The 26,672-nt window shown below is 39.3% G+C and overlaps 1 protein-coding gene and 1 long non-coding RNA gene across 5 annotated transcripts in view; one reads left to right on the top strand and one right to left on the bottom strand.

The window, feature by feature from the left end:
* The window catches only part of LOC130911589 (collagen alpha-1(XVIII) chain-like), a 73,377-nt gene that overhangs the window by 11,973 nt on the left and 34,732 nt on the right, over positions 1–26,672 (bottom strand). For 3 of the 4 annotated variants that reach the window (XM_057829273.1, XM_057829269.1, XM_057829272.1), the window contains exons 2-27: positions 23,319–23,860; positions 20,622–20,705; positions 20,497–20,556; positions 18,600–18,675; positions 11,398–11,585; positions 11,296–11,313; positions 11,028–11,207; positions 10,921–10,947; positions 10,770–10,832; positions 10,619–10,702; positions 10,481–10,531; positions 10,084–10,215; positions 9,911–9,964; positions 9,801–9,845; positions 9,607–9,738; positions 5,870–5,917; positions 5,770–5,796; positions 5,560–5,658; positions 5,416–5,451; positions 5,257–5,340; positions 4,439–4,471; positions 4,321–4,356; positions 4,170–4,229; positions 3,555–3,632; positions 3,420–3,455; positions 3,250–3,303 (exon numbers count right to left, since the gene is read on the bottom strand). In XM_057829273.1, coding sequence (XP_057685256.1) covers positions 3,250–3,303; positions 3,420–3,455; positions 3,555–3,632; positions 4,170–4,229; positions 4,321–4,356; positions 4,439–4,471; positions 5,257–5,340; positions 5,416–5,451; positions 5,560–5,658; positions 5,770–5,796; positions 5,870–5,917; positions 9,607–9,738; positions 9,801–9,845; positions 9,911–9,964; positions 10,084–10,215; positions 10,481–10,531; positions 10,619–10,702; positions 10,770–10,832; positions 10,921–10,947; positions 11,028–11,207; positions 11,296–11,313; positions 11,398–11,585; positions 18,600–18,675; positions 20,497–20,556; positions 20,622–20,705; positions 23,319–23,860 — 2,327 coding nt within the window. The remainder of the gene's footprint in view (positions 1–3,249; positions 3,304–3,419; positions 3,456–3,554; positions 3,633–4,169; positions 4,230–4,320; positions 4,357–4,438; positions 4,472–5,256; positions 5,341–5,415; positions 5,452–5,559; positions 5,659–5,769; positions 5,797–5,869; positions 5,918–9,606; positions 9,739–9,800; positions 9,846–9,910; positions 9,965–10,083; positions 10,216–10,480; positions 10,532–10,618; positions 10,703–10,769; positions 10,833–10,920; positions 10,948–11,027; positions 11,208–11,295; positions 11,314–11,397; positions 11,586–18,599; positions 18,676–20,496; positions 20,557–20,621; positions 20,706–23,318; positions 23,861–26,672) is intronic. The other variant, XM_057829270.1, reaches the window with a different exon arrangement.
* Positions 1,604–10,994, top strand: LOC130911660 (uncharacterized). The gene is made up of 3 exons (XR_009062373.1): positions 1,604–1,911; positions 9,931–10,026; positions 10,113–10,994. It is a non-coding gene; the product is annotated as an uncharacterized LOC130911660 (long non-coding RNA).

The following is a 26,672-nucleotide window of genomic DNA, read 5'->3' as shown; positions in this document are numbered from 1 at the left end:
CCAGTGTTTCCCATAGGATTTTTTGAAACTGTGGTGGTGGGCTGCATCAGAGTTGGACAGCCTCACCATGTTGTGCAATGGCGAATTTTTTTTTTTTTTCATTATTTTTTCCCCCCAAGAAGAACCATAACAAAGATATATTTGAAATATTACATTAGCTAGGCTAATGTTATAGCTCTCAGCTACGGTACATGTACGTAAAATGCGTAGCTGATTACAGCTACGTTATCCAATGTAATAATGCGACTTTTTTTCTCGTAGCAATAGTACGACTTACATCTCGTAGTGACTCAGGGTTGGCAACCCAAACTGTTGAAAGAGCCATATTTGACCCCCCCCCCCCCCCCCAAAAAAAAAAAAAAACTGATACAGTATGTCTGGAGCAGCAAAAAATTAAAAGCCTTGTACAAGCCTTATAATTATCGATACTAGCTATATTACCCTACTATAGAAATGACTAAGTTGGCTAGAAATACATAATTAGCCTTCATGATTAAATGTTTATTTTCTCTGCAGTGGATCCTATAGCACACCACGTGACTACTCTGTTGTACAATGCCACCACAAGTTTAACTTCATTACAATATTAATGAATTGAAAGAATGTTTGTGTCATGTTTGTCCTCCTAGAAATCATATTAAAACAAAAAATATTTCCCTCCCCCATCTTTTTCCATTAAAAAGAAAAGAAAAGAAAAAAAGGCTCCGAAGCAGCGCTAAAGAGCCTCATGCAGCCCGAGAGCCGCGGGTTTCAGACCGCCGGCGTAGTCCTCCTTTTTCCTTTTTATTTGACCCTCATAAGTACTACATTACCACAACAATAACAATCCTTCTGTCAACTGACCCATTTACAGGACTGGGGGAATTCTAATAGCCGTGTATAGTTTTACTTGATTTGGTGACTAGGTGAATAGTTTTTTCCCCGTTGTTCGTGAACTAAATTTCCACACAAACGCACATCGAGGTACCATTAACTTAGCAAGGAGAGGTATGAGAGTCATTTTTCGAGTGTCCCAGAGCTCGCGAAATTTGGGGGGGGGGGGGCATTTATCAAAGTTTCGTCAGCCGTAATTGTCTGAAGTTGGCGCGCCGGTGTTGTGCCGAAAAATAGCCACTCCACGCGAAATGTCCCCCCTGACGGGAGCGCCCACACGTCACTCGTACAAACAGCCTTTTCTTACCAATCGATGGACACGGAAACGACGTTCTTGTACCGTGAATAGGTATCATTTTACTCTGCTTGAACTAATAAATATTTTACTGTGACCAAAGCTCTGAAAATAGAGCAAGGCTTTATTGTGGGCCCCGCCTCTCCGCGCAAGTTCAATCAAAGTTTGCTTTCAGTCCAAGACGGCCGTCCATAGCTCACTTTCGCCGAAAAGTCCGATCCAAACTATTGTAATGCCCCGGATATGGGGAAGAAGGAGAGAAGTCTGTATTTGCTTACCCACTTGATTGTGGTAACAATAATAAAGAAAAACAATAACAAAATAACAGCGGGCTGCTACGACATGCGATCGCTATCTCTCGCTATCTCGCTCGTTCTCCCATTCGTCTCTTAAGGAGGGGGCTGCATAGTTACGAACATTACGCTACAATAGACCCTACTCACGTGACGTCACAGCCACGCCCCCGCGCCATGATGTCCGGATACTAGTCATGTTAATGCATTAGCGCTTCGTAAATTCCTCCTATTATGGCGTGTTTTTCTGCTCGTTAACATTAATAATCAAAACGGTGAAGTCGTGTGTGGCGGTCAGTTGCAAAAACAGAGAAGATAGACGGAGAGACTTGAATTTTTACCGTATTCCGAGAGACCCGAAGAGGAGACCGACATTGACTGCTGCAATTCGACGAGAAAACTGGGCTCCAAACGACTACCGCAGATTATGTAGTAGTAATTTTATATCTGGTAAGATGCATTTAATATATATTTAGAGGGTTTTGGGCTGACAACCACAATTAAGATCATTGCTAGGCTAATCGCCGACAACATACACGTATGTATGTAGTCAGAGTGCTATCGCTAAACCATATAAACATTAAAAGCCCAAGCTCCATTGACAAATGACATGAAATACATTAGACTTGACAGTGGATGTTAGCAAGAACAAAAGATTTTGAATTGAAAATTTCGTAACTCACCTTCCGAGCACAAGATTCCTGCCGAATTTTCGTGTACGAGGACCTGTTTCACCCAACCAGCAACGTAGCATTTATAAGCCTCCAAGCTCTTAAAGTTTTTCAAACTTTCGTGAGAATAGGCCGATTTTGTGTGGACAAGATAGTTGTAAATATCAGGATATCAGATGTCAGGCGAAGCCAGCGGGTCGAAAAACATTGATTTTGGCATCAAATACGGATCTGGCGAATGGATAAACTGAAGCTTTTCCACGTAACACCTTTTATGCAACGGATCCAATGAGTTTAAAGCGTCAGATAACACCGGGGCTTCCATGAATTGCTCTATAACTTGCTCGACTAATTGAAAACAATGAGAATAGGTCTGAAAAAGAGGTACAAAATGGCGGCCGGAAACAGCGACACGCCCATTTTGTGACGTAGGTGAGTAGGGTCTATACACAATGAATAGGTGTCCACTGAACTCCTCCCACTCGGCTGCCGCTAGTTTGAAGCGGCCTTAAAATAAATAAATAAATTAAAAAAATACTACTCTAAAATGCTACTCTACTACCTGCGCGCGCTCTCGCTCGCGCGGGTAGTAGAGTGGAGTGGGCTTCAGCTATGCAATCGGCTGACTGACACATCTGATTATTATCTTTTTTTTTTTTTTTTTTTTTTTTTTTTTTGGCGGGGGGGCAAACGAGACTGTGGCGGGCCGGTCTCGTTCATTAGTGGGAAACACTGCCAATACCTATGAAATTTAGTATAAGTCAATACAAATTTATTTTGCATTGATCATTTAGCCTTTAAATTAATTAGGTTCATATTCGTGAGAGATGTAGCCCTGACCCCCGTTCACCCAATTTGTTTGGTCTCATTAAAGTACCGTCAAAAAGTGTACATGCAGGTTATGCTGTTATATCGTCCCTACCAATGTTGAGACCAAACCTACGACCTTGCTTTGTGTTACTGTTATTCTGAAGGGACAGTTGATTTGGATAATTCACGATTACTTAAACTGTAGCAAAGTGTCCAATCTTATAACAGAATGAAAAGATATTTAGTGAATCATTGTATTTTTATGATGATTTTAAAAACAGTAATAAAAATCAGAAAAGCTACTCACTGGTCTACCTGGAAGTCCAATTTCTCCCTTTTGACCTTGAGGACCATAAGAGCCCTGTTACAAAAAAAAGATTGTTCAGGTTTATGTAACTCAAAAACACTGCATGAATGCTAAGCCATTAGCATTAGGCAATGTGTTCACTTAGTTTGTATGTTTATGTCTTAACATACTGGAGGTCCAACTGGGCCCGGAGGTCCTATATCTCCCTGCAAACAAACACACAGTGATATTTACATAATTATGTAAATTTGGTGTTAAATGTAAAAAAAAAAAAAAAAAAAAAAAATCACAGTTTTTATACCGACCGGTCTCCCTGTCAGGCCTCCGAGGTACCGCGGTTGCCCATCTGGACCCATAATGACACCCGGCTCTCCTTTTTGACCCTGAATAACACATTTTTGCAAAAGGATTTTTGCATTTTCGGATGCAGGGGTTTGGAGAGACAGTACAGGATGAACCTAAATGCACTAAAACCTTGAGACGCGAACCTTATTAGACTTTCTTTAAATCTGAATGCCCAAGTCCGAAAATGCAGCGTTGATTTTTTTTTTTTCACAACTTGTGATTCTCCAAAATGGAGTGAATTTCCTAATTCTAAACAAGCTGTTTGGGCTAGTCTGGAGCAATACATATCCTTATTCCATTATAAATGGTATTCAAACATCCATCTTCATCATGCCCTTCACATCATGAGACCAAGACAGCGCTTCAACACACTTAACAGAAGATCTTTGTTAAAGAACAGCAAAATGTTATAAAAAAAAAACAAAAAACAAAACAAAAAAACATTCCGCATTCAGAGTTTAAAAAGAACAAATTTAGCTCACTTGAAAAGATTAGTGCATTTTAAATTTACCCTGAAGTTGACCCAGAATACCTATCGTATCGTTAACTTTTTATTTCATAGAGGATTGTTTTACCTTAGGGGCAAACCCTGGCAGACCGGTTTCCCCTTTTTCCCCCTTTGGTCCTATAGGCCCCTAAAATACATCACAAAACATGAGATACAAACTTACTATATCTCTTTCCTTACATCTGCAAGAATTCTGTAGAATTTCCCTGGTTACTTACGGGAAATCCAGCTTGGCCTGGAATTCCAGCTCCCCTCTGGCGGAGACAAGGAAAGAAAAAGGTGTGAATACACGTTGAGTGCGACGTTGTTTCTCAGACAACGACTGCATCCACTCACCTGCAACCCTTCAGTCCAATAATGGTTGTCATACTACAGCAAGACATACAGTAGTTGGGTTAGTGAGTGAAGGTGAATACACAATCAGACAAAGGTGTGTTGGTTAGTATGGGATTGTAGTTGGTACTGTATTTGAGTGTTAACTACCGTATTGGCCCGAATATAAGACGATGTTTTTTGCATTGAAATAAGACTGAAAAAGTGGGCGTCGTCTTATATTCGCTTTCTAGACGTTATACCCATTCACAACGCTAGATGGCGCCAGATATCATTGAAGCGATGTTCTGTCATGACAGATCTCAGCTACTCTCAAGTTTAACCAATTTGCATTATTTATTTTTTTTTGCAATGTTTTTCCTTATTCAGATTTTTTTTTAAAGACTACAGTTACAGTTAGACTTCACTTTGATGTTTAATGCAGTTATTGCAATTTTGTTGTTTTATCACAATAGATTGGTTTATTTACATTTCAAAAACCAGAAGCCATTCATTTACGAATGTGATTGCACTTTAGTTTACATATTTAAATGTTCAGATATTAAGATTTGAATGAGGCAAAATAACATGCTTTTTCTTTCAAATATATTATTATAATCATTTGTTTCAGATGTACTGTAATTATTTTCTGTATGAAAATTAATTTGGTGTTCAAAAAGTCTTTTTTCAAACTTGAGTTTGAGGGGGTCGTCTTATAATCAGGGCCGTCTTATATTCGGGCCAATACGGTAATTGGCAGACATTGACGTCTATTGACCACAGTGTCATAGATCGACTTGACAAATCATTGTCAGACAATTCAACTTTGAACACTGACTCACATCACCATTCGGATAAATGATCCGCCCTGGAGGTCCCGGAGGCCCTGGTGGTCCGGGCTGCCCTCCGTCACGCCCTGGTAGGCCCTGAAATATGAATCAACATACAGCATATTTTTATTTCTGCGTTATCCTTTTTAATGTTGTCTTTTGACACCTTACTTGTTCACCCTTCTCCCCTCTATCTCCTTTCTGTCCCTGAATCGAAACAAAGAAATGCACAATAATTGGAGGATTTTACTTACATGTACTAAAGAATCTGGACGAAGAATAATAATAACAAAAATCATTTGTCAGCCAACGTACAGCCAGTCCAGGAAAGCCATCCAGACCTGGAATGCCAGATGGACCTCTTGGTCCCTCTGCTCCTTTGTCGCCATCAGTTCCGGGTAAGCCTGGTCGGCCCTAGAAATCAAGCAGATGATTGAAGATGGAATTGTAGAACTCATTGAGAAAATTCATGAAGCAATTTTATCATTAGATTGAGATCAAATGTGAGATTACAAAAGGACTTACCGGCAGACCTGCAATACCTGGAGGACCCTAGAAGACAGGACAATATTTCATAGGCGGGGTTTTTGAGAGAAGTGACTTAAAGCTAAAGAACGCCACATACCTGAGGTCCTGGCAAGCCACCATTTGTTTCAAAGCCATCCCGATCATTCTATAAGTGGATCAAATACCTTTTTAAGTGGACAACTATGCTTATTGGTCACATATTAAAAAGAAATATATCCATGTATATACAGTGTATGATGTGTATCACAAAACTGAGTACACCCCTCGCATTTCTGCAGATATTTAAGTATATCTTTTCATGGGACAACACTGACAAAATGACACTTTGACACAATGAAAAGTAGTTTGTGTGCAGCTTATAAAATACAGTTAATTTATTTTCTCCTCAAAATAACTCAAAATATAGCCATTCATATCTAAACTCCTGGCAACAAAAGTGAGTACACCCCTTAGGAACTACATCCCTAAATGTCCAAATTGAGTACTGCTTGTCATTTTCCCTCCAAAATGTCATGTGACTCGTATTACTAGGTCCAGGTGTGCATAGGGAGCTGGTGTGTTCAAATTTGTAGTGCAGCTCTCACACATACTGGTCACTGAAAGTTCCAACATGGCACCACATGGCAAACAACTCTCTGAGGATCTTAAAAGACTTGTAAAGTATTGTTGCGCTACAAGAAGATTGCCAACACCCTGAAATTGAGCTGCAGCACAGTGGCTAAGATCATCCAGCGTTTTAAAAGAGCAGTGTCCACTCAGAGCAGGCCTCGGGTTGGTCATCCAAAGAAGCTGAGCGCACGTGCTGAGCGTCACATCCAAATGCTTTCTTTGAAAGATCGTCGCAGGAGTGCTGTCAGCATTGCTGCAGAGATTGAAGAGGTGGGGTGTCAGCCTGTTAGTGCTCAGACCATACACAGCACTCTACATCAAATTGGTGTGCATGGCTGTCACCCCAGGAGGAAGCCTCTTCTGAAGACGGTACACAAGAAAGCCCGCAAACAGTTTGCTGAAGACATGTCAACAAAGCACATGGATTACTGGAACCATGTTCTATGGTTTGATGAGACGAAGATTAATTTGTTTGGTTCCGATGGTCTCAAGCATGTGTGGCGGTGACCAGGTGAGGAGTATAAAGATAAGCGTGTCATGCCTACAGTCAAGCATGGTGGTGGGAATGTCATGGTCTGGGGCTGCATGAGTGCTGCAGGTGTTGGAGAGTTACATTCCATTTTGGGAAACATGAACTCCAACATGTACTGTGAAATACTGCAGCAGAGCATGATCCTCTCCCTCCAGAAACTGGGTCGCAGGGCAGTGTTCCAGGATGGCAATGACCCCAGACACACCTCCAAGATGACCACTGCTTTACTGAAGAGGCTGAGGGTAAAGGTGATGGACTGGCCAAGCATGTCTCCAGACTTCAACCCAATAGAGCAGGGGTGTCCAAACTTTTTGCAAAGGGGGCCAGATTTGGTGTGGTAAAAATGTGGGGGTCCGACCTTGGCTGATGTCCTTTACGTAGAACAATATAAGCAAATTTTAGCAAGCCATTCTGTGTGTCACATTTGCTTCATTATTTTTTCTTAATTGATAATTTCAACAATCTTGCAACTAGCCTTTATGGCGTTCTCTTTTGACTCTCGGGCTCTTGCGAAATACTGCTGCTGTGAAATTAAACTAGCTTCAAGTTGCTTCAATTTCTCGCTGCGTATCTTCCCTGTAATCTTTTCGTACAGGTCGGCATGTCTTGTTTGGTAACATCGCCTCACACTGAACTCTTTAAAAACAGCTACTGTCTCTTTTATTTTTATTTTAGAAAATTGGAAGTCAAGGGTCACACGGGGTAATGTTGCTTAGAGTGCTGCTGCCTTTTAGTGGGTAAATGAGGAGCAGCATTTAGTGTGTAAGCTACTTCATATGCTGGTAGCAGTACTGCTGAACAATTTATTAAGTCTGTGTGCGGGCCAGACGTTATTGATCTTATGACAGAGGCTGGGGACCGGATGAAATTTGACCACGGGCCCCATCTGGCCCCCGGGCCGCACTTTGGACACATCTGCAATAGAGCATCTTTGGGGGATCTTCAAGCGGAAGATGGAGGTGCGCAAAGTCTCAAATATCCGGCAGCTCCGCAATGTCGTCATGGAGGAGTGGAAGAGCATTCCAGTGGCAACCTGTGCAGCTCCTGTCAACTCCATGCCCAGGAGAGTAAAGGCAGTTCTGGATAATAGTGGTGGCCACACAAAATATTGACAGTTGAAATGTAGTATGTTAATACTGACAACTTTCACTAAGGGATGTACTCACTTTTGTTGTCAGGGGTTTAGATATTAATGGCTATATTTTGAGGGGAAAATAAATTAACTCTATTATATAAGCTGCACACAGACTACTTTTCATTGTGTCAAAGTGTCATTTTGTCAGTGTTGTCCCATGAAAAGATATACTTAAATATCTGCAGAAATGCAATTTTAAATACTGTAATTCAAATTGTGCAACAGTAGTTAATACAAGTAGTTCCCGGGTTACGAACGAGTTCGGTTCCTAGGCTGGCAATGAATTCGAATTTATGCGTTAGTCGGAATTAACCCTTTAACTACCCCTAAATACAAAATACCTGTCCGAACACATGTATTATTTTACGTCATATTTATAGGATAAAGTAAAAAATAAGATACTGTGAGTAGACATGTGCCGATTATCAGTTTCAAGGTATACCGTAGTATGAAAACGTCACGGTTTTAAAACCGCAAAAATTTTCCCTGATACCGTCCCCAATGTAATAGCTATTTTTTATGTCCCAAAATGCGTAAAGAAATCCCTCGCTTGCAGCTGCAAGGTTCAACCCTTCCCCCATTGTTTGTTGCTCAGCGTCAGTGAGTCAGCTGTGCTTCATGATGGCTGGAGGGGGTGAAACTCCTGAACTTTTTCTCCCCTCGAAGAAAACGAAATCACTGGTATGGCAATACTTCCGCTAAAGAAAAGTTACAGACAGTCACAGCTTAGAGGAGGAGGGCCAACCGACATGTAAAACATCTTTGCGGAGGGTGCCTAAGGAGGAGGCAATACATCCAATATGATTTGGCATTTATACAAAATTAATGGTTAGTGGACACTGTCATGAACATTTCCCACCAGCTATGAGAGTTAAGTCCAGCGTGTTTAGTGTGTCTAGCGGTGGTAAAACGTGTTTTTCTCTCTCTGGCAACTGTCTGTGTTGAGAAAGAGAGAGTTTGGTGTATAAAGTAAACATGATACGAGTCATACACACATACTTTTTGTGGAAAATAATTCAATTATTTTTGTTCTGATGGTAATAATGTTGAGCTGTGGCTGTGGTTTTAGGCTTACCTAAAGGACTGCATTTGTTTTGATTTTGTTTTGAATATTTCAGTTATTTTTTAAATTATTTTTAAAATTTATTTTAACTTGACATTATACTTATACTCCGATTTGCTAATGTTTTGAAAAATAACAATCGACCTCGCTGGAATCTTTTTTTTTTGTTTTGTTTTGTTTTGTTTTTTTGTTTGCGACACCGCTGGGCGGGAGGAGGGAATCCTGACATGGCAAGAACTTGGTACGATAGAAAAAAATAAATAAATAAATAAATAAATAAAACAACAGAAAACAGAATGGCGGTCAAGACTCTGGCGTCGTTAAGTCCAAATTACTTAAGTCGTTTACATCGTAACCCAGGGACTGGAGACAGAATGGCTTCGAGACTCTTGTGTCGTAAAGTCGAAATCACGTAAGTCGGTTACGTCGTAACCCAGGGACTACCGCTACAAAAAAAGGTTTGTTACAAAGTGAGAACGTTGACTGTACACTCACAAAGTTAAAGGGGTAAGATGGCCCAGGTGGCCCTGGTCGTCCTGGAGGTCCAGCAGGGCCCATAGGCCCGGGAAGCCCGGCGAGGCCAGTCTGTCCTGGACTTCCCGGCAGTCCAGGTTCACCACGAGAACCCTGTGATAATAAGAAGTTTCACTCAAATCCTGCAAAGTTCATTTATCCTTCTCGTAACACACCTTTTCTCCACTTCCTCCCTGCGAGTTCAGCTCACCACAGTCCCCCTTTAAAGACAATTTGGCATATTACAATACATAAAATGACCACATTCCTGCTATTTCAACCCCACCTTTTCTCCTCTGAGTCCAGGTTGACCTGGTCGACCAGGAGGCCCAGGAGGACCCTGAAACAGCACATGGAATCAATGGCTGGTCAAAGTGGAGGTCAACATTATCACCTTGCCAGGTAAGTCAGGAGTGATACTGAATGAGTTTTCAAAGCAAAGTACAAGTGTATACGGACTGTTACACCCGGAATTCCGTGTCTTCCAGGTGGTCCAGGAGGCCCAAAGGCAACTGGTCCATTATCTCCGAGTGCAACTGATGTACCAGGGACTCCAGGTGGACCTGGGGGGCCTGGGGGGCCTGGAGGACCCTGAAAAACAAATGACAAATGATTATTTCCAAATTCCTTCTTACATCCTGCAAATTAGGGAACACTCACACATCGTGCCAATTCTATTGTGCTGAGCCTTGGTGACATTGCCACTGTCTCTACGCATGACTACCATAATTGCAATATGAAGTGGCACACCTCTACTCCTTCATAACACAGACATTAGTCTCCAAAACCTGTTTTTTAGGTGTTAAGCATACAGTATGTGTGAGTGAACTCTGAGGTGGACAAAGCTTCTGCATACCTGGATTTTCTCCCAATCGGAGTATCCTGAGCCCTCCATGTCTACAAAAGTCTGTGATAGAACACAATACGATACATTCGAAATGAAAAAACAAAATTGTAAACCTTTAAAATAGTGTTCTATAAGGTGTCGACATACCGGTCGATTTCCAGTTCCTGGTCCAGGAGGTCCAGGAAGCCCTGGAGGACCTCTGGGTCCAGGTAATCCTTCGCCTCGCTCACCCTGTAGTTCAGAGGTCATAAAGTCAAAGGTTGCAATGAAGAAAAATTCCAAATTTCAACCATTTAACCTTTTGTCCTCGAGCACCAGGATTTCCAGGAGTTCCTGGAAAACCTTGCGGCCCTGGAGGACCCTAAAAAAAGACACAAAATGCACAATGTAACATGTCAATGTCAATGTGCACACTCTTCCTTTAATTAAAACATATTGAAAACACTTACAGCTTTCCCATCCTCTCCTGGGTTTCCCTGAATCATCATTTACAGACAATTAGCAGCAGTCCTTAAAAATGCATGCAAAAACTGATCATATTCCCAAATTTACTCACAGGCTGTCCAGGGAGACCAGGAAACCCATCTCTGCCTGGAGATCCCGGGGGTCCGGCTACTTGCCGCGTCAATGAACCATCCCCCTTTTGGACCACTTCGGCCGCAGCTCCTGGAGGCCCAGGGGGTCCCGGTGGACCCTGTGGACCACGTTCTCCCTTACTTCCAAAGGTTGTACTGCCCTACAGTACATAACAGTTTGTCACTTCTTTTTGTGGCGTTAAAAAACAAAACAATCAAATTTGGTACGATCGGGAAAGGTTTACAGACCTTATCTCCCTTCTCTCCCTAAAAAGACACATTGTTTGATGTAGTTTCAATACATGACATTTATATGTAAGATAATAAAACATATATACTATTGCATTCCACCTTCTGTCCGCCACCTCCAGCTTGTGAGATGGAGCCAAAACCGGGGTCTCCTTTTGGCCCTGCTTGGCCTCGGTCACCTCTGGTGCCTTTCTCTCCTCTATCTCCTTTCTGTCCTTTAGCTCCACTTAAACCTAAAACGGTGCCTTTCTCTCCTCTATCTCCTTTCTGTCCTTTAGCTCCACTTAAACCTAAAACATGAGTGACAATATGCAAAATTAAACAAAATTTTGACTAGGTTTTTTTTTTTTTGGCAGCCCTTTTAATTTTCGTCTTCGTTTTGGTCTTTTGGACGATAATACTTATTAGTCTTAGTTATATTTTAGTCATCTGAAAATGTGTTTGTCTTCGTCTAGTTTTTGTTGCCGAAAACTCAAGACTAATTTCATTTAGTTTTAGTCGACGTTGACTAAACATGTTTTCATCTGTAAAATTTTAAAAAAAATAAAAGATAAAAAAATAAACTCAAAAAATATATAAGGCGGAAAACACAGACAAGACTGAAAAAGCAGTTTCTGCTCTTGCACTCCTCTTTAAAAGAAACTGCTGTATTTTAAGCCAATGTTGTGTTTGATAGAACAATATGTCTATAAGCTGTAATAGCAGATTCATGGCGCATTAAGCCCCCGAACTATTTTTAATGTGTCCGTTTTACCCTGAAAACCCGTTTACAGATGTCGCGCAACCGCTTTTGTTTCAACCCAGCCATAAAATGAAGGTAATTAATCATATTTATTATTCAAAATGTTTGTCATTTTTAGCTTAGAATCATATTTCGTTTAAAAAAATTTAAAAAAAAAACCACTTTAAAAAATTATTCACTCACATATTTTAAACTTTTAAACAAATTATGTTACAGTGGGAAAAAATGGCTTCTGTAAATAAGTCACGGATATCTACCTCATAACTATCGCTTAATTGTATTTTTATTAATTTTTTGTTACTGTCGCATTTTCTCCGATATGTTAGATGACAAATAATCAATTCAAACAAAGAAAAATTGGAAAAAAAAACATTCAAAAGGGTAAATATATGAAAAAGAATATCTGGTAACACTTTATAATAACTATCCATTTTACTAGTTAATAGATCATTAGTAAACTGTTTATAAATGATTTATTGTTGTTTGTGAAGTATTTGTTAATACAGTGGTACCTCTACATACGATCACTTCGACACACGATCTTTTCGACATCCGACGTAAAATTTGAGCCGCCATTTGTTTCTACATCCGACGAGTTGCTCGAAATACGACGACATGACAGCACTGCAAACGAACGCACGGTGGATTTTCTTGAGTGAGAAATCAACACAGTTTTCAAAAAAAGTTGATACAGTTGGAGAAACAAGGAAAAAAGTGATGCTTACCATTGAAATGAAGATGCAAGTTATAGAAAAATATGAGCTTGGGGTGCGCGTCCCTGAACTGGCTCAACAATACAGCTCCATGGTCCTCTTCCGACCACCGTTCGCCACTATTTATAAGTTAAGGTGACAGTTATCATTGTGGTAACATTGCCAAGGAAATCGCCAGCTTCGTCACGTTTTTATCATTTATTTAAGAACTTATCCAACACAAAACGCCCATTGTCTTAAGCAGTTGACTGCTCTCAAGAAAACGAAAGTATTATCTCTACCGCACCGACCTATCTCACTGAGACGTCAGCTTCGCGGTGCGTTCAGGGACAGTAAAAAGTGTCCGCCATATTAGAATCCACTTTGTTACATTATTTACAGGAATAATTATTAATTATTCTTCTTATTATTATATTATTCTGAATTATGTATTCATAACTTATTTGTTTTTCTATGTTTAATTGCCATTTGTAACAGTGCCAGCAGTATTTATTAAGAATTTAGTGTATGTTTTTAGGCTTCGGAACGAATTAATGGAATTATAATGTATTCCTATGGGGAAATCCTGCTCGACATACGACCATTTCGACTTACAAACAAGGTCCTGGAACGAATTAAATTCGTATGTAGAGGTACCACTGTAGTTTGTTAAGCATTTACAGGGTGTTCCAATATAGTTGACCCCATTCTAAATGCCCATGCTAGTTGATGGATCTTAATAAAACTATATATACTTTATATTGAAGGTCATAAGTTTCATTGGTTAAATATACAAAGAAAAGTCTGAATATTTGTTGGTTCTATGGCAGATTTTCATAAATGTGTAACATGAGCGCTGCCTGCAAAATGCCTTATAAAAATGCCTTTTCTTTTGAAGTAAAGGGCATTTCTTAACCTGAAAGATAGAAATGCCAAACGCTACACACAAAAACTTGAAACGTTTCTACACAAACTTTGTTTCAAGTTAAGAATACCCTGTAAATGCTTAACAAACTGTTAACAAATACTTCACAAATCAACAATAAATCATTTATCAACAGTTTACTAATGATCTATTAACTATTAAAACGGATAGTTATTATAACGTGTTACCTAAAATCTCGACCACTTCTTGATGTCTGCGATTTCTGCGTCGCGACCCTTGTTATATGTATGTTTCACCCATAAAATCCCCCAAAAATCCAGCTGTGGCCATTCACAGCTGTGTCTTGACACTCAGTGATACATGCTACATGGAGTTTATGGATCGAAACAACGTAAGTACACGATATTATCTCGTTAAAGTCATGGCGTCTGTAATTCTGTTCTCGCGTGCTCTCACCTCCAGATAAAGTTTTTTAAACAGCAAAACCCTTTTCAAAAAAAAAAAAAAAAAAAAAAAAGCCCTCCTGTTCAAATTTTTTCTTCTCCCAGAAAATTGAGATTTTAAGCTTTCCAATGATGTATTACACATGCATGTCGAACAATTTTGAATGTTGGCTAAATTGGGGGTCTCAGAGCGGAACTTCAAGTCACCTGTGTGTTTTCCGCCATAAATACGTTTCCAACTATTTCAAATGAACATTGACAGAAAACCACATATTGTAGCTTCTACAACTGTTGTAGAACGGTTTGCCCACCTTTGTTGTCAACAAAGGTGGGCAAACCGGTCCTCAAAGGGTTACAGTAGGTCCTGGTCTTTGTTCCAACTGATTCAGCACAGACAGTTTCATCAATGAGGTTTCAGCGCAAACAGGGAGTACCTGACTGCAATCAACTGATTGCACTTGTAAGACACCTGATTGGTGAAAGGCTGTGCTCATGATGGGTTGTAACAAAATCCAGCACCCACTGCAGCCTTTCATGCAGTCGTTTGCCCACCCCTCGTCTAAAAGGACAACGCCGAACTTGGTGATAATACACATTCAGCAGGAAAACAGTACATTATTTTCAATTAATTATTCCCACCTCGACGCCACAAACTGTAAGTAAAATGTTGTCCGAGAGTTTAAGAGGACAAGTGTGTAAGTGTGTGACGATCACTCAGCACAGACCTTAAAGGCTAAAGCTGCATTGCATATTCTCTTTGAGCAAGATAAGAAAACAAATCTAACGGTGTGTGCAAGCCTGTTGACTGGCATGGAGAGCAGAGGCACATCACATGAGTGACACAACCAGGCACTGCTAGGATGCAGGCTAACTACACATAAAATGTCACAAATTGTGAACATGTGAGGGAAAGTATTGCGCATTTTCGTCTCGTTCTCGTCTCGTCAGACAAAAACTGGCATTAGTCTTGTTATGTTTTAGTCTCCCAAAACACGTGTCGACGTCCAACGTCGCATTGGATAAGGGATGTGCTGATGAATCTTAGGCTCGAGAAAATCCGTTATATTCTTCGCGGTTCTAAAAAGAAATTTTATAGTACATGGGGGACCGTTTCTTTCATTCTTTGACAACACCGCTACACAAGTGGAGGAATGATATATGCACTGTTATATTGTTAATTTAGCTTTGGGGGATGGGCAACGGTACGGTCGCTTTCCATGCTGCTCCTATTTGGTGGGACATTTGAATGTATTGTATTGTATTGTATTTTGATTCTGTAACCATTATGTATTGGAAGTGATGGCACGGAAGAACTTTCTATGGCTCTCTGGACGTTTATGATTAGAATTAGACTTCATGGTTGGTTTTGTTGGATAACTGGGAGTGAAACTTTTTAGTTTAGGGAGGGGGTTCTGTATTTTTTGCAAAACTAATAAAAAGAAATTTGAAAGAAAAAACACGTGTTTAGCGGCGCGTTATCGTCTCGTCATCGTCATGAAATTGAAAAAATTGTTTGTTGACGAAATGTTTTCGTTGTAGTCATCGCTGGCGAAAACAACACTGATTCTAAAGAATAATAATGATAGTATATTCATTTACTGTATGTCATATACTAAGGGGTGAAAGTTGGCGGGAACGGTCACAAACGCAGTTCCAGTATAAGAGTCACCGCTGGAACGCTGTTCCGGTATAAGATTCACCGCTGGAACGCTGTTCCGGTATGCGGTGCTCTGATTCCGAAAATATGACGGCAACTGCCGAAACGCTATGTTAAAAAAAAAATACAAATACAAAGCTGCCACACATGCATTTCATCTCCAAGACGAAAACAATCCACCAACATCAGCTTTACATACACAAGTGTTAACAACAAGCATAATAAAGTGCTTGTGTAGCGTAATCCGTTTCTAACGATATTTATTGTTTATTTTATTCCACGGATGGTATGGAGGTTTCCCCAGCTGCTGCAGTTATCTGAGTCTGACGATGACGAGTCACTTCAATGTGCAAAAGCATGCAGCAAAGCAAAGTGCATGGACTCATTTATCTGTTCAATTGGCTGACATACTGATATGTGATCACCAGAGATAGTTAGCGCTGATTGGTTCTAATGTGCATGGTTTCTGAAACAGCAAAAAAAAAAAAAAAAAAAAAATGGCAATGCAACAAAATGGATCAAATATTTAAGAGCAAGGAAAGAGTTAAGGTGGTTTATTTACCATATTTAGTTTTATTTGCTCTGATGGGGGGTTCAGAACATCTTAGCTGTCAATTTGCACTTTGGACTTACATTTTTTCATTTATGTTAGGCTACATATTCATTTCCTTATGATTTAAAAAAGTCTATGTTTGCGCGTTCTTCAAAATATATTCCATTTCACTCTGCATAATATGTCATTTGTACTTATTTTTCTAAATGTATGTTACTTATATCTTTATTATTGAAAAACAACAAAAAATAAATGTTTACATTATCTTCAAATTTAATATACATCCTATGTTCTTAAGTAGTTAAAATTGAGATTTGGCACTTAGTATGTGAGGAGATGAGGGAAAATAAAAATTAGGAGATGGAGGTTGGGGTTATAGCTTTTTTGTTAACTTTTATTTTGAAAATCATTGAAAAAATACAATTTTGAATGAAAATCAGTTTTTGTATGTGTTATAAACATAACTGACCAAAACAGTTTTCTTTGCATTTCAGTAGTTTTGACCAACCCCCTCCAAAAAAAGATACATAAAAAAATAAAATTTCTGGCTCCGTGGCGACCTTCACGTCGGGGAGTTCCGGCAAGAAATTCTAAACACTTACAACCCTGTATATATTCACATACGTATCCACACATATACACATACATACATACTTTAGTTATGATTCTAAAGTCAATTTTGGGGAGTATGGGGGGGATAACTCATTGCCTTCCATAGACAATGACAGACGTCCAAATGCAATTAAAACTGGGAAGACTGGCTGTCAATGCTCATGTTTAATGCCACTGACGCCAAATGATCGCTGCCAACCCACCCAGTCAAAATAGATTGGATGCCTAGCGCCGAAAATGGCAGCCAATGGGTAAAATGAATGCTATAGATCCTACTCACCTACGTCACAAAATGACGTGTCGCTATATCCGGCCGCCATATTGTCCGTATTTTTTAGACTTATTCTCATTGTTTTCAATTAGTCGTGCAAGTTATAGAGCAATTCATGGAAGCCCCGGTGTTATCTGACGCTGTAAACTCATTGGATGCGTTGCATAAAAGGCGGTATGTGGAAAAGCTTCAGTTTATCCATTCGCCAGATCCATATTTGATGCCTAAATCGATGTTTTTCGACCCGCTGTCATCGCCGTCTTTGCCTGACATCTGCTAGCTACCCTGATATTTACAACTATCTTGTCCACACAAAATCAGCCTATTCTCACGAAAGTTTGAAAAACTTTAAGAGCTTGGAGGCTTATAAATACTTCGTTGCTGGTTGGGTGAAACAGGTCCTCGTCCACGAAAATTCGGCAGGAATCTATCGTGTGCTCGGGAAGGTGAGTTACGAAATTTTCAATTCAAAATCTTTTGTACTTGCTAACATCCACTGTCAAGTCTAATGTATTTCATGTCATTTGTCAATGGAGCTAGGGCTTTTAATGTTTATATGGTTTGGCGATAGCACTCTCACTACATACATATATAATACGTAATAAATACGAAGTGCGATAGCACTACTCCAGATTGTCCCTAGTTGAATTTATTTTTTGGCTTTTGACCTCAATAGTGAAACTGTAAATTAATTGTATGACAACTGTCTGATTATCCCCTTATAATTATATATTTCAGGTAGTTCATTCACAATGTCTGAGTGTATGTTGTCGGCGATTAGCCTAGCAATGATCTTAATTGTGGTTGTCAGCCCAAAACCCTCCAAATATATATTAAATGCATTTTACCAGATATAAAATGACTACTACATAATCTGTGGTAGTCGTTTGGAGCCCAGTTTTCTCGTCGAATTGCAGCAGTCAATCTCAGTCTCCTCTCCGGGTCTCTCGGAATACGGTAAAACTTCAAGTCTCTCCGTCTATCTTCTCTGTTTTTGCAACCGACCGCCACACACGACTTCACCATTTTGATTATTAATGTTAACGAGCAGAAAAACACGCCATAATAGGAGGAATTTACGAAGCGCTAATGCATTAACATGACGAGTATACGGACAACATGGCGCGGGGTGGGGTGGCTGTGACGTCACGTGAGTAGGGTCTATAGAGCTAAATCAGCACCAACATCAGGATACTTCAAACTCGACACAAAATGCATACCAAATGCAACGTCACAATCCTATATTTCCCTTGTTTTCTCTTTCACTTGCAATTAAATTTCTTTTTATTCCCCCTGAATTTTGAAACAGTGACCCACGATCGCTAATTATTACCTTGTTATGAAACCAGATTACTCCCACAAAGTCGCAATGGCAGTGCAACCATCTCAACAGAGGGAGCCATTTCACCATTCATCTCATGCAATAATAGCAACCAAGCTCATTTTACCTGTTTCTCTCTGTCTGCTTCCATTTGAGCTAATAAGTGGGGGCTCAGGCACAGGCCTGAAGGGTGCAGGTGTAGTCTGGAGGCAAAATATTACGTGTATTAAAATCTTTATTCATATACAACGCATCAAATAACAAAAGGGAGACTTTAGGTGTCAAACTTGTCTATTACGGACCACATCCTAGTTATGGTTTCATTCTGAGCGACATTATATCTGCCAACTACTATAAATATATCATGGCCTTATTATGTACATACATACACGCCAAATTGAATGATACTCAGGGCCACAGAATTCTTTTTCTTTCTTTCCTTTCTTTAAACTGGGGGTCACAAGTAGACCATTTGCATAAATTTAATAAATATTACATTTTCACTATATTATTGATAAATACAGTACTTTCGCAGCTCATTCGTGCATTATCGGCAACAACTGGACAAAAGTTTGGAACAGAAGTTTGTCAGCAACAACAACAAAAATTCAAGAATAACATGTTTGTACAAGTATCATGAAATCTCATTTAATGCTTTCTAATGCCACTTTTAATGTCACTTTAAACTAATTTAATGCCCACGCCAAATTGCAGATAGTTTCACACTCACAAATTCTAAGTGGAGTTGTCCGAAAGTGACTTTTTAACCGATATCCCCATAATGTCCAACTCCAAAAATCCAATGCCGATGTCAAACCGACACTGATATATTCGGTCGTGGAGTTAATATACTATGGCTAATTGTGCTGTGATTCCCTTCTGGATACTTTAAAAATGATAAATGTAGCAACTTGAAGGTTTTCCAAGAAGCATTCAGTGAAAAATAAGAAAACTTCAACAATGTTATGAAAAAAGTGTCTAGATTGCATCACTATATTTGTTGAAATCAAAATAGTGCAAACATCAGTTTTTTGGATCAAGTGCAAAGTGCCAAAAATGCACTGTCATATCAAAAATGGATCATAAAGTGCTTCTGACTCAGTAATAAGTTTATAATTCATTATTGTTCAATCATTTATTGTTCATTTAATTTTTGCACAATGAATGAAAATGGTTATTATGAAGACATCTAATTGTCAATAATTGACTGTGCTAAGCTGTGACCAGCCCTAATACAAAGGTAGAACGCTTCAACATTCACTTTGAATGCAACATGCATATTGGCCCATAACCGATAATTGAAAAACCGATCTCGATATTATTCGATCATTTTAAAATGCGTTTATCGGCCGATATTATCGAATAGCCGATAGTAACAGCTCTTATCCCATAATGATCTTATATTCTATTATCCCGAGTTCCCGATAATAGCAGAGAACTCGAATATATCATGTCAAAAAGATTTTTTAAACTATCAAGTTTACATAATTTTTAATGCCTCAAACATTTAGTTTGATGCTTTTTAAGGCCAGAATTTTGACCAAATCGTCTATTATTGTTATTGTCTTATAATGTGTTTTAAAGACAGGCATAAACCCTGAACAAAGACTTTAAAAATAATACAAATGAGCAAAATTACAGTTTCCAGATGTATGAGTAGTTGAACATTTTATTTCTACTCTTTCAAGTTTTAAAATGTACCAATTAAGGAGCAGTTTTTTTTATTTATTTAAAATGTAATGGTTTTTTTTTTTTTTTTTTTACTTACTTAGTTTTGTGTTTTAATTGTTCAAAGTCAGTAAAAATGTTCTGTTCAACTACTATTCCAATTATTTTAAAAGGAGATTAGTAGCAAGAATTGCTTGCTACTGTACGTCTCAGTGTTTCTAAAAGTGACAACAATCTGAAATTTTGCTTTAACTGTTTTTCAGGGAATATGAAGTCAGTTCAAAATCGTGTGGTTGGCCGGATCAGGTCTCCGGGCCTTGAGTTTGACACCTGTGCTTTTATAAAATAATGCTTACGTCCACTTTTCCTTCCGTCTGCCTCCTGCTGCCTTCCCCGCTGCCAAAGTCGCCCGAGGCCTGAGAGGTGGAATGTGAGTATTCAGACGTCAAGTCTCACAGCGGGAAAATGCTGGAATACTCACAACGTCAGAATCATCGTCAATGTCATCACACAAGCGCTCGGCAGCCCGAGAGTTTCCCACCAGCCTGAGATCAGCGATTTCACCCTAGAGACACACAAACAGAAGTGCCAGTTAAAGGTCATGTGTCATGAAAAAGAGATGAAATGAAATATGTGAACCAATATGCACTGAAAATGGTTTATAACAACAACAGTGATCCCTCGCTACTTCACGCTTCAAACTTCGCGCCCTGAGTCCATCGCTGATTTTTTTTTTTCAATTTAAAATATACATAAAACAATGCAGTATTTTATAGCACTGTCCTGATTCGATCACGTAGTCTCTGACTCTCGCTCCTGCCGCTTTTCTTGGTCAGGCAGTGCACTGGACTACTTATTAAAGTTAAGGATGATTGACAGACGTTAAGGTTTGAGCTTGCCAGAGACGCCTGGAAGCCGAAACGTCTAAGCACCGCATGACTCAATCATCATTTAACTTGTTAAACAGTTGCTGTGGCAACTCATTTTGTGTAAGTGAGCAGCTTGAGTGGATTTGAGTGGATTTACTCAATGAAGCATTTAATAAAGAATAGCATTTTTCTACCTAATTCTTGTTTAAAAATAATTCAGTGGGACGGTAACATGTTTAAAACTAATTATTACATTTGAAGTGCTCAAAACCATTTATTAAAAAATTGTATATGGCAGAAAACACAGACAAGACTGACAAAGCAGTTTCTGCTCTTGCGCTCCTCTTTTAAAGAAACTGCTGTATTTTAAGCCAAAACAACTGTTGTGTTTGACAGAACAATATGTCTATATGCTGCCATAGCAGATTCATGGCGCATTAAGCCCCCCAACTATTTTTAATTTGTCCATTTTACCCTGGAAACTCCCGTTTACAGACATCGCGCAACCACTTTTGTTTCAACCCAACCATAAAACAAAGGTAATGAATTATATTTGTTATTCAAAATGTCTGTCATTCTTAACTTAGAATCATTGATTGGTGTCTAATATTTCGGTAAAAAAAAAAAAAAAACTTTAAAAAATTTATTCACTTTCAGATTTTAAACTTTTAAACATATTACGTCACAATGAAAAAATGGCGTCTGTAAAAAAGTCACGGATATCTACCTCATAACTATCGCTTGATTGTATTTTTTGTTACTGTCACATTTTCTCTGATATGTTAGATGATAAATAATCAATCCAAACAAAAAAAATTGGGAAAAAATTGTTTAATAGGGTAAATATATGAAAAAGAAAATCTCAACCACTCCTTGATGTCTGCGATTTCTGCATCGCGACCCTTGTTATATGACCATGTTTCACCTATAAAATCCCCAAAAAATCCAGCTGTGGCTATTCACTGCTGTGTCTTGACACTCAGTGATACATGCTACATGGAGTTTTTGGATCGAAACAAGGTAAGTACGCGATAATTTCTCGTTAAAGTCATGGTGTCTTTAATTCTGCTCTCGCGTGCTGTCACCTCCACATAAGGTTTCGCTGTTTAAAAATTGTTGTTTTTTTATTTAAGTGCGCTCCTGTTCAAAATTTTTCTTCCCCCAGAAAATTGAGATTTTAAGCTTTCCAATGATGCATCACACACGCATATCGGACAATTTTGAAAGTTGGCCAAATTGGGGGTCTCAGAGCGGAACTTCATGTCACCTGAGTGTTTTCTGCCATATATATATAAAAAAATTCATTATACTTTGGGGGGAAAAAAAAGAGTGAAAACATTTCTTGTATGTATCTCTTTCCATTGCTAAATCTTAATAAATATATTGAACACACAAAAATAAATGAATAAAAGAAAAAAAAAATGTGAGGGGTTGCGTGGGCACTACTACGAGGTTTTTAACGTATCGCAACAGGTTTTGGTCCCCATTATTTACGAAAAACGAGGGATCACTGTACTATACATGTACTCTAATTTGTATTTTTACATTAGTGGAAATGAAAATTGTGGTTTTCAGTTCAAACTTGTTCTTTTCACTTTGACTGAAAGCAAATTCCTCCCAGGTCAAAAGCAATTAGAATAGCATTTTTGCTTCAAACCAATTCAATTCAAAACTTCTTTCCTTAATATGACCACGTGACGTCTCATCAGGCCCATCGTCGGTGTTTTATTGAACATATTTAAGAGTGTAAATGTGTTGGGTTTTTTTTCCTTCGTCTTTGTTGTAGTCGCTGATGGGGTGGCCAATTACTTCACATTTTGGAAGCCAAGAAATTTGCAAGTTTAGTATAAAGAAATCAGAACAAAAGGAAGGACAAAGGTCAGAGATGGAAAAGAATTATTGGACAGGAATCAGCAAGTTTGGGATGTAATGGATTACATGTGCCAGAATAATGTAATCAGAATAAAAAAGATTTTAATATTAGTATAATAAAGTTATTCGGTAAAAGACTAAAAAGTTGTACCGGCAATCAGATCATAGGTATGAGGTACTTATTTGAACATCCTACATTTCACAGATTACAATTTTAATCATGATTACTTTTAAAAATTTAATCTATTTTATATGAACTCACACTTTTACACAATAGAGTAAATACTTGTTGGGCTGAAAGTACCCTTTTTCAAAATTAAATATTAAAAAAAATCTAATTGAGTTGTTAAAAAAATCTATCAGCCAGCCAAAAGGTTAAACACCACTCTGACTGCCCATTACACACTCCATGAACATGTTAAATACAGACTTCCAACCTGAAATTTTGCCGGGTCGGCCCCCCCGGCTTGTGCAACAAAGATCCCAGCCCCTGTGTCAAGTTCCATGGGATCCGGTGAGCGCTCGAAGTTCACCATCCGGGGCGCTGAGTCGCAATCCTGGTAAAAGGTCACCAGGTCCTCATAGACGGACAGCGAGAAACGGCTCCATTTGCCCACTAGACTTGGCACATCGAAGCTGGCGGCCTCGTACGACACCTCCGAATCTGGCTCTGTGTAAAAAAGCTGCACCTCCTGACGGCCCGACTGCACGGCGCTGAGCTTGACTGCCACGTACATAAGCCTCTGTGGCCCGTCAGTGATGGAGAAGAGGACGGAGGCAGCAGAGGTGGACGGCTTGACATTAAAGAAGAGGGAGAAGTGGCGGTAGAAAGGGTTGGGGACGTGGGCCAATGCCGGTTGGCCCGAAACTGCCGTAGAGGTGAAGACGTATGCAGGGGTGTCGCCGGGCCCGATGACACGACCAATCTCTTTGGGTGGTGGATCTCCGATAAGCTGGAGCAGAGACAAACTGCTCTGCTCTGCAGGGCAGGAGGAGACAGACAAAGTTAGAACCTTGTATGGTTGTTAAGCGCAAAACCTTGTGCCACTTTGTCAATGTGTTTTGCATAAAGTCATGCGCAGGAGGGAGAAATACAACAACAACAAAACATTGTTTTGTTTATTAGTACCGCTTGGATTCACTGTTTACTAGACTTTTTTTCATCTGGTTTTAGCTGAAGTGTTTGGAGAAAATGGACAAGATGAAAAAATACACAAAACAGATCCTTGGTTTAATCCAGGATGTGAGGTGGGTGTGCAAGAGCAGAGGTTCTCAACTATTCTCAGTCTTTAACCGCATTACTGAACCAAAATGAATACATACATACTATGTCAGTGTTTTTCCACCGGTGTGCCGCGAGAGACTGTCAGGTTTGCCGCGAGAAATTATCAAATATCTTTAACAAATATCTTTATCAAATATATATATATTTTATTTTTACATCGTCTGGTGTAGTTGCAGAAGGAAGAAAAGGACTAGGTAGAAGGTTTCGGTTGAGTGCAAATGAGTGAGGTATTGCTCGTGTCGCATTTAAGAACTGCTCGGATTTCTAGCCACCTTGCTGTCCGCGACAATGTGGACCCTAGCACGTCTACTGTACATCATGGATTAGACTCGTCAAGTGTCGATATAAACGAAAGTGTCCTTTCCATATGTGACGACCGTCAATCCTCCCGTTTTATTCCAACATATTCTCGAGGACAGCAAGGTGGCCGAAGGCTAGAAATCCGAGCAGTTCTTAAATGCGACACAAGCAACTCTCCAACAGCGCCATGGTGCTAAGCAAGCTTAAACGTCATCTCCAAACGAAACACCCGTTGCTTCAAAACGAGTCGATGGACTTTTGTTTGCCTTTGTGAAAACACAGAGAAACAAGCAACAAAAACTACAAAGGTAAATGAGAACGCCATCAAAGCCAGTTACCTTGATTGTTGCTAAATTCAAAAAGTCCCACACTGTGGCAGAGAAATTAACACTACCTGCCTGCAAAGTAATTGTCAGCGAGATGCTCGGCCCTGACGCGATTAACCCTTTAACACCTAAGCCTATTTTGGCCGAATTTGCATGCCTTTGATTTTGCCTTTATATTTCAAAGAAAAAACTGTTCACAATGGCCAAGTTGGGTCCCTTTTTTCAGGACACCTTGAACTTCATGTCCAAACTGTTGTTTTCTTCACTGACCAATTTTAATCCACATTTTGGACCCAAAAAGACAAAAAAATCATAAAATCTTTTTTCAAAATTTGTAATGTTGATGTCCCACTGACAACCAAACAGGCTCGACCAACCGTTTTGAAGCTTGATAATATTTATTTAACTTGTTGGGATAAACATTCAATAGAAAAAAAATAAGACTGAATAGTTTTATGTTTGACAATTAAACACAAACAGCAGGTATGGTCATAGGCGTTTTTAGCCTTTACACATACTATGGTCAAAACAGGTTATATTGTGCTAAATTTAGTTTTCGATTCATTCTGCACGTTTCAAAGTCGCTCGCTCAATCCAACTGGCCGTTGCTTTCCATGCGTGTCTCCTTTTCCTTAGTTGGCGCCTCGCTCGTTAATTTATTAAAAATGTTCACATTCGGTTCGTCCTTCTTGACATCACAGCAGCTCTTGGGATATGTTGTCTTATAACACTACCACCACCACCATTTTGTGCTGGTTTCGGTTTTGAAAAAAGGACAAGAAATGATGGGAATATGGAGATAGACACATGGTCCATGCAGCGTTTTAATGCATATTTATGAGTGCAATAAAACTATAAAACTCAAATGACATTATCCCCCGTTTTAATTGGTCGATTGACTTCAAATAAAAACTGGTGTGGACATCAACTTCCATACTTTCAAATGAGAGCAACCAGGGGCACGTGGGTGACGTAATTACAGCGTTACGAGGCTTCAAAGATGATATGCGAAAACATGTCGCATCCGACCCGTTCGGTGTTAAAGGGTTAAAGACATTGCTAAAGTCCCCCTGTCTGATAAGCTTTAGCTTTTCAAACCTAACTGTGATTAAAAACAAAAAACAAAATCATAAAAACAAAGACAAAGAGCTGTTGAAGAAGAGCTTCGTGTGCATCTTTCTTCAATTCCAGCCAGGATATCGGCTTTGTGTTCATCTAAACAGGCTCAAGTCACACTGAGTTAGAATAAATATTGAGAAATTATTGGATAATGAAACATACTGTACAGGAAGGAATTTGGAACATTTTTAGTTTGTGGTGTGCCGCAACATTTTTTTCCGATGTAAAAACGTGTCGTGACTCAGAAAAGGTTGAAAAACACTGTACTATGTGTTACTAGCTGTTCTCACCTGCCAGTTGAGAATTAAAAAAAGGGAACACACTTTAAAATGTCTAATAGGTGATGACATTGGCATTTTGGCAGACATTCAATCCCTGAAGTTAACGCCAAACGCAAACTGCTAACAATCATAAAAATACTTATACTTAACTAAAGCTTCTTCTTCCTCCAGTTTCAATCCCGGCTATATTTTTGGCTTTTCGTGACTTTACTATACAAACATACTCTGGTCCAAATCTACTGTCCCAATAATGGAAAGTGCTGATAGTGAAGTTCTCAAAGCCGTCTTGAGACCAAAAAGTCAATTTCTCACAAGTCGGCATCACGAGGGAGGAAGGTTTTGGCCCAGCAAAGGCTTCCATTGGGAATGGGGGGGATATCCTGTGTGGCAGATTCATGAGAGAAAAATGGCTGAAAAATCAATTCTGTGCATTAAGGGGTCACAGAGGTCAGCTGTTTCCAAGTGATGTAAGAGCATTAT

The sequence above is a fragment of the Corythoichthys intestinalis genome, chromosome 2, assembly GCF_030265065.1.
Source record: "Corythoichthys intestinalis isolate RoL2023-P3 chromosome 2, ASM3026506v1, whole genome shotgun sequence".
NCBI lineage: Eukaryota > Metazoa > Chordata > Actinopteri > Syngnathiformes > Syngnathidae > Corythoichthys > Corythoichthys intestinalis.
The sequence above is the reverse complement of the archived record's forward strand: the minus strand, read 5'-3'. Positions and strand labels throughout refer to the sequence as shown.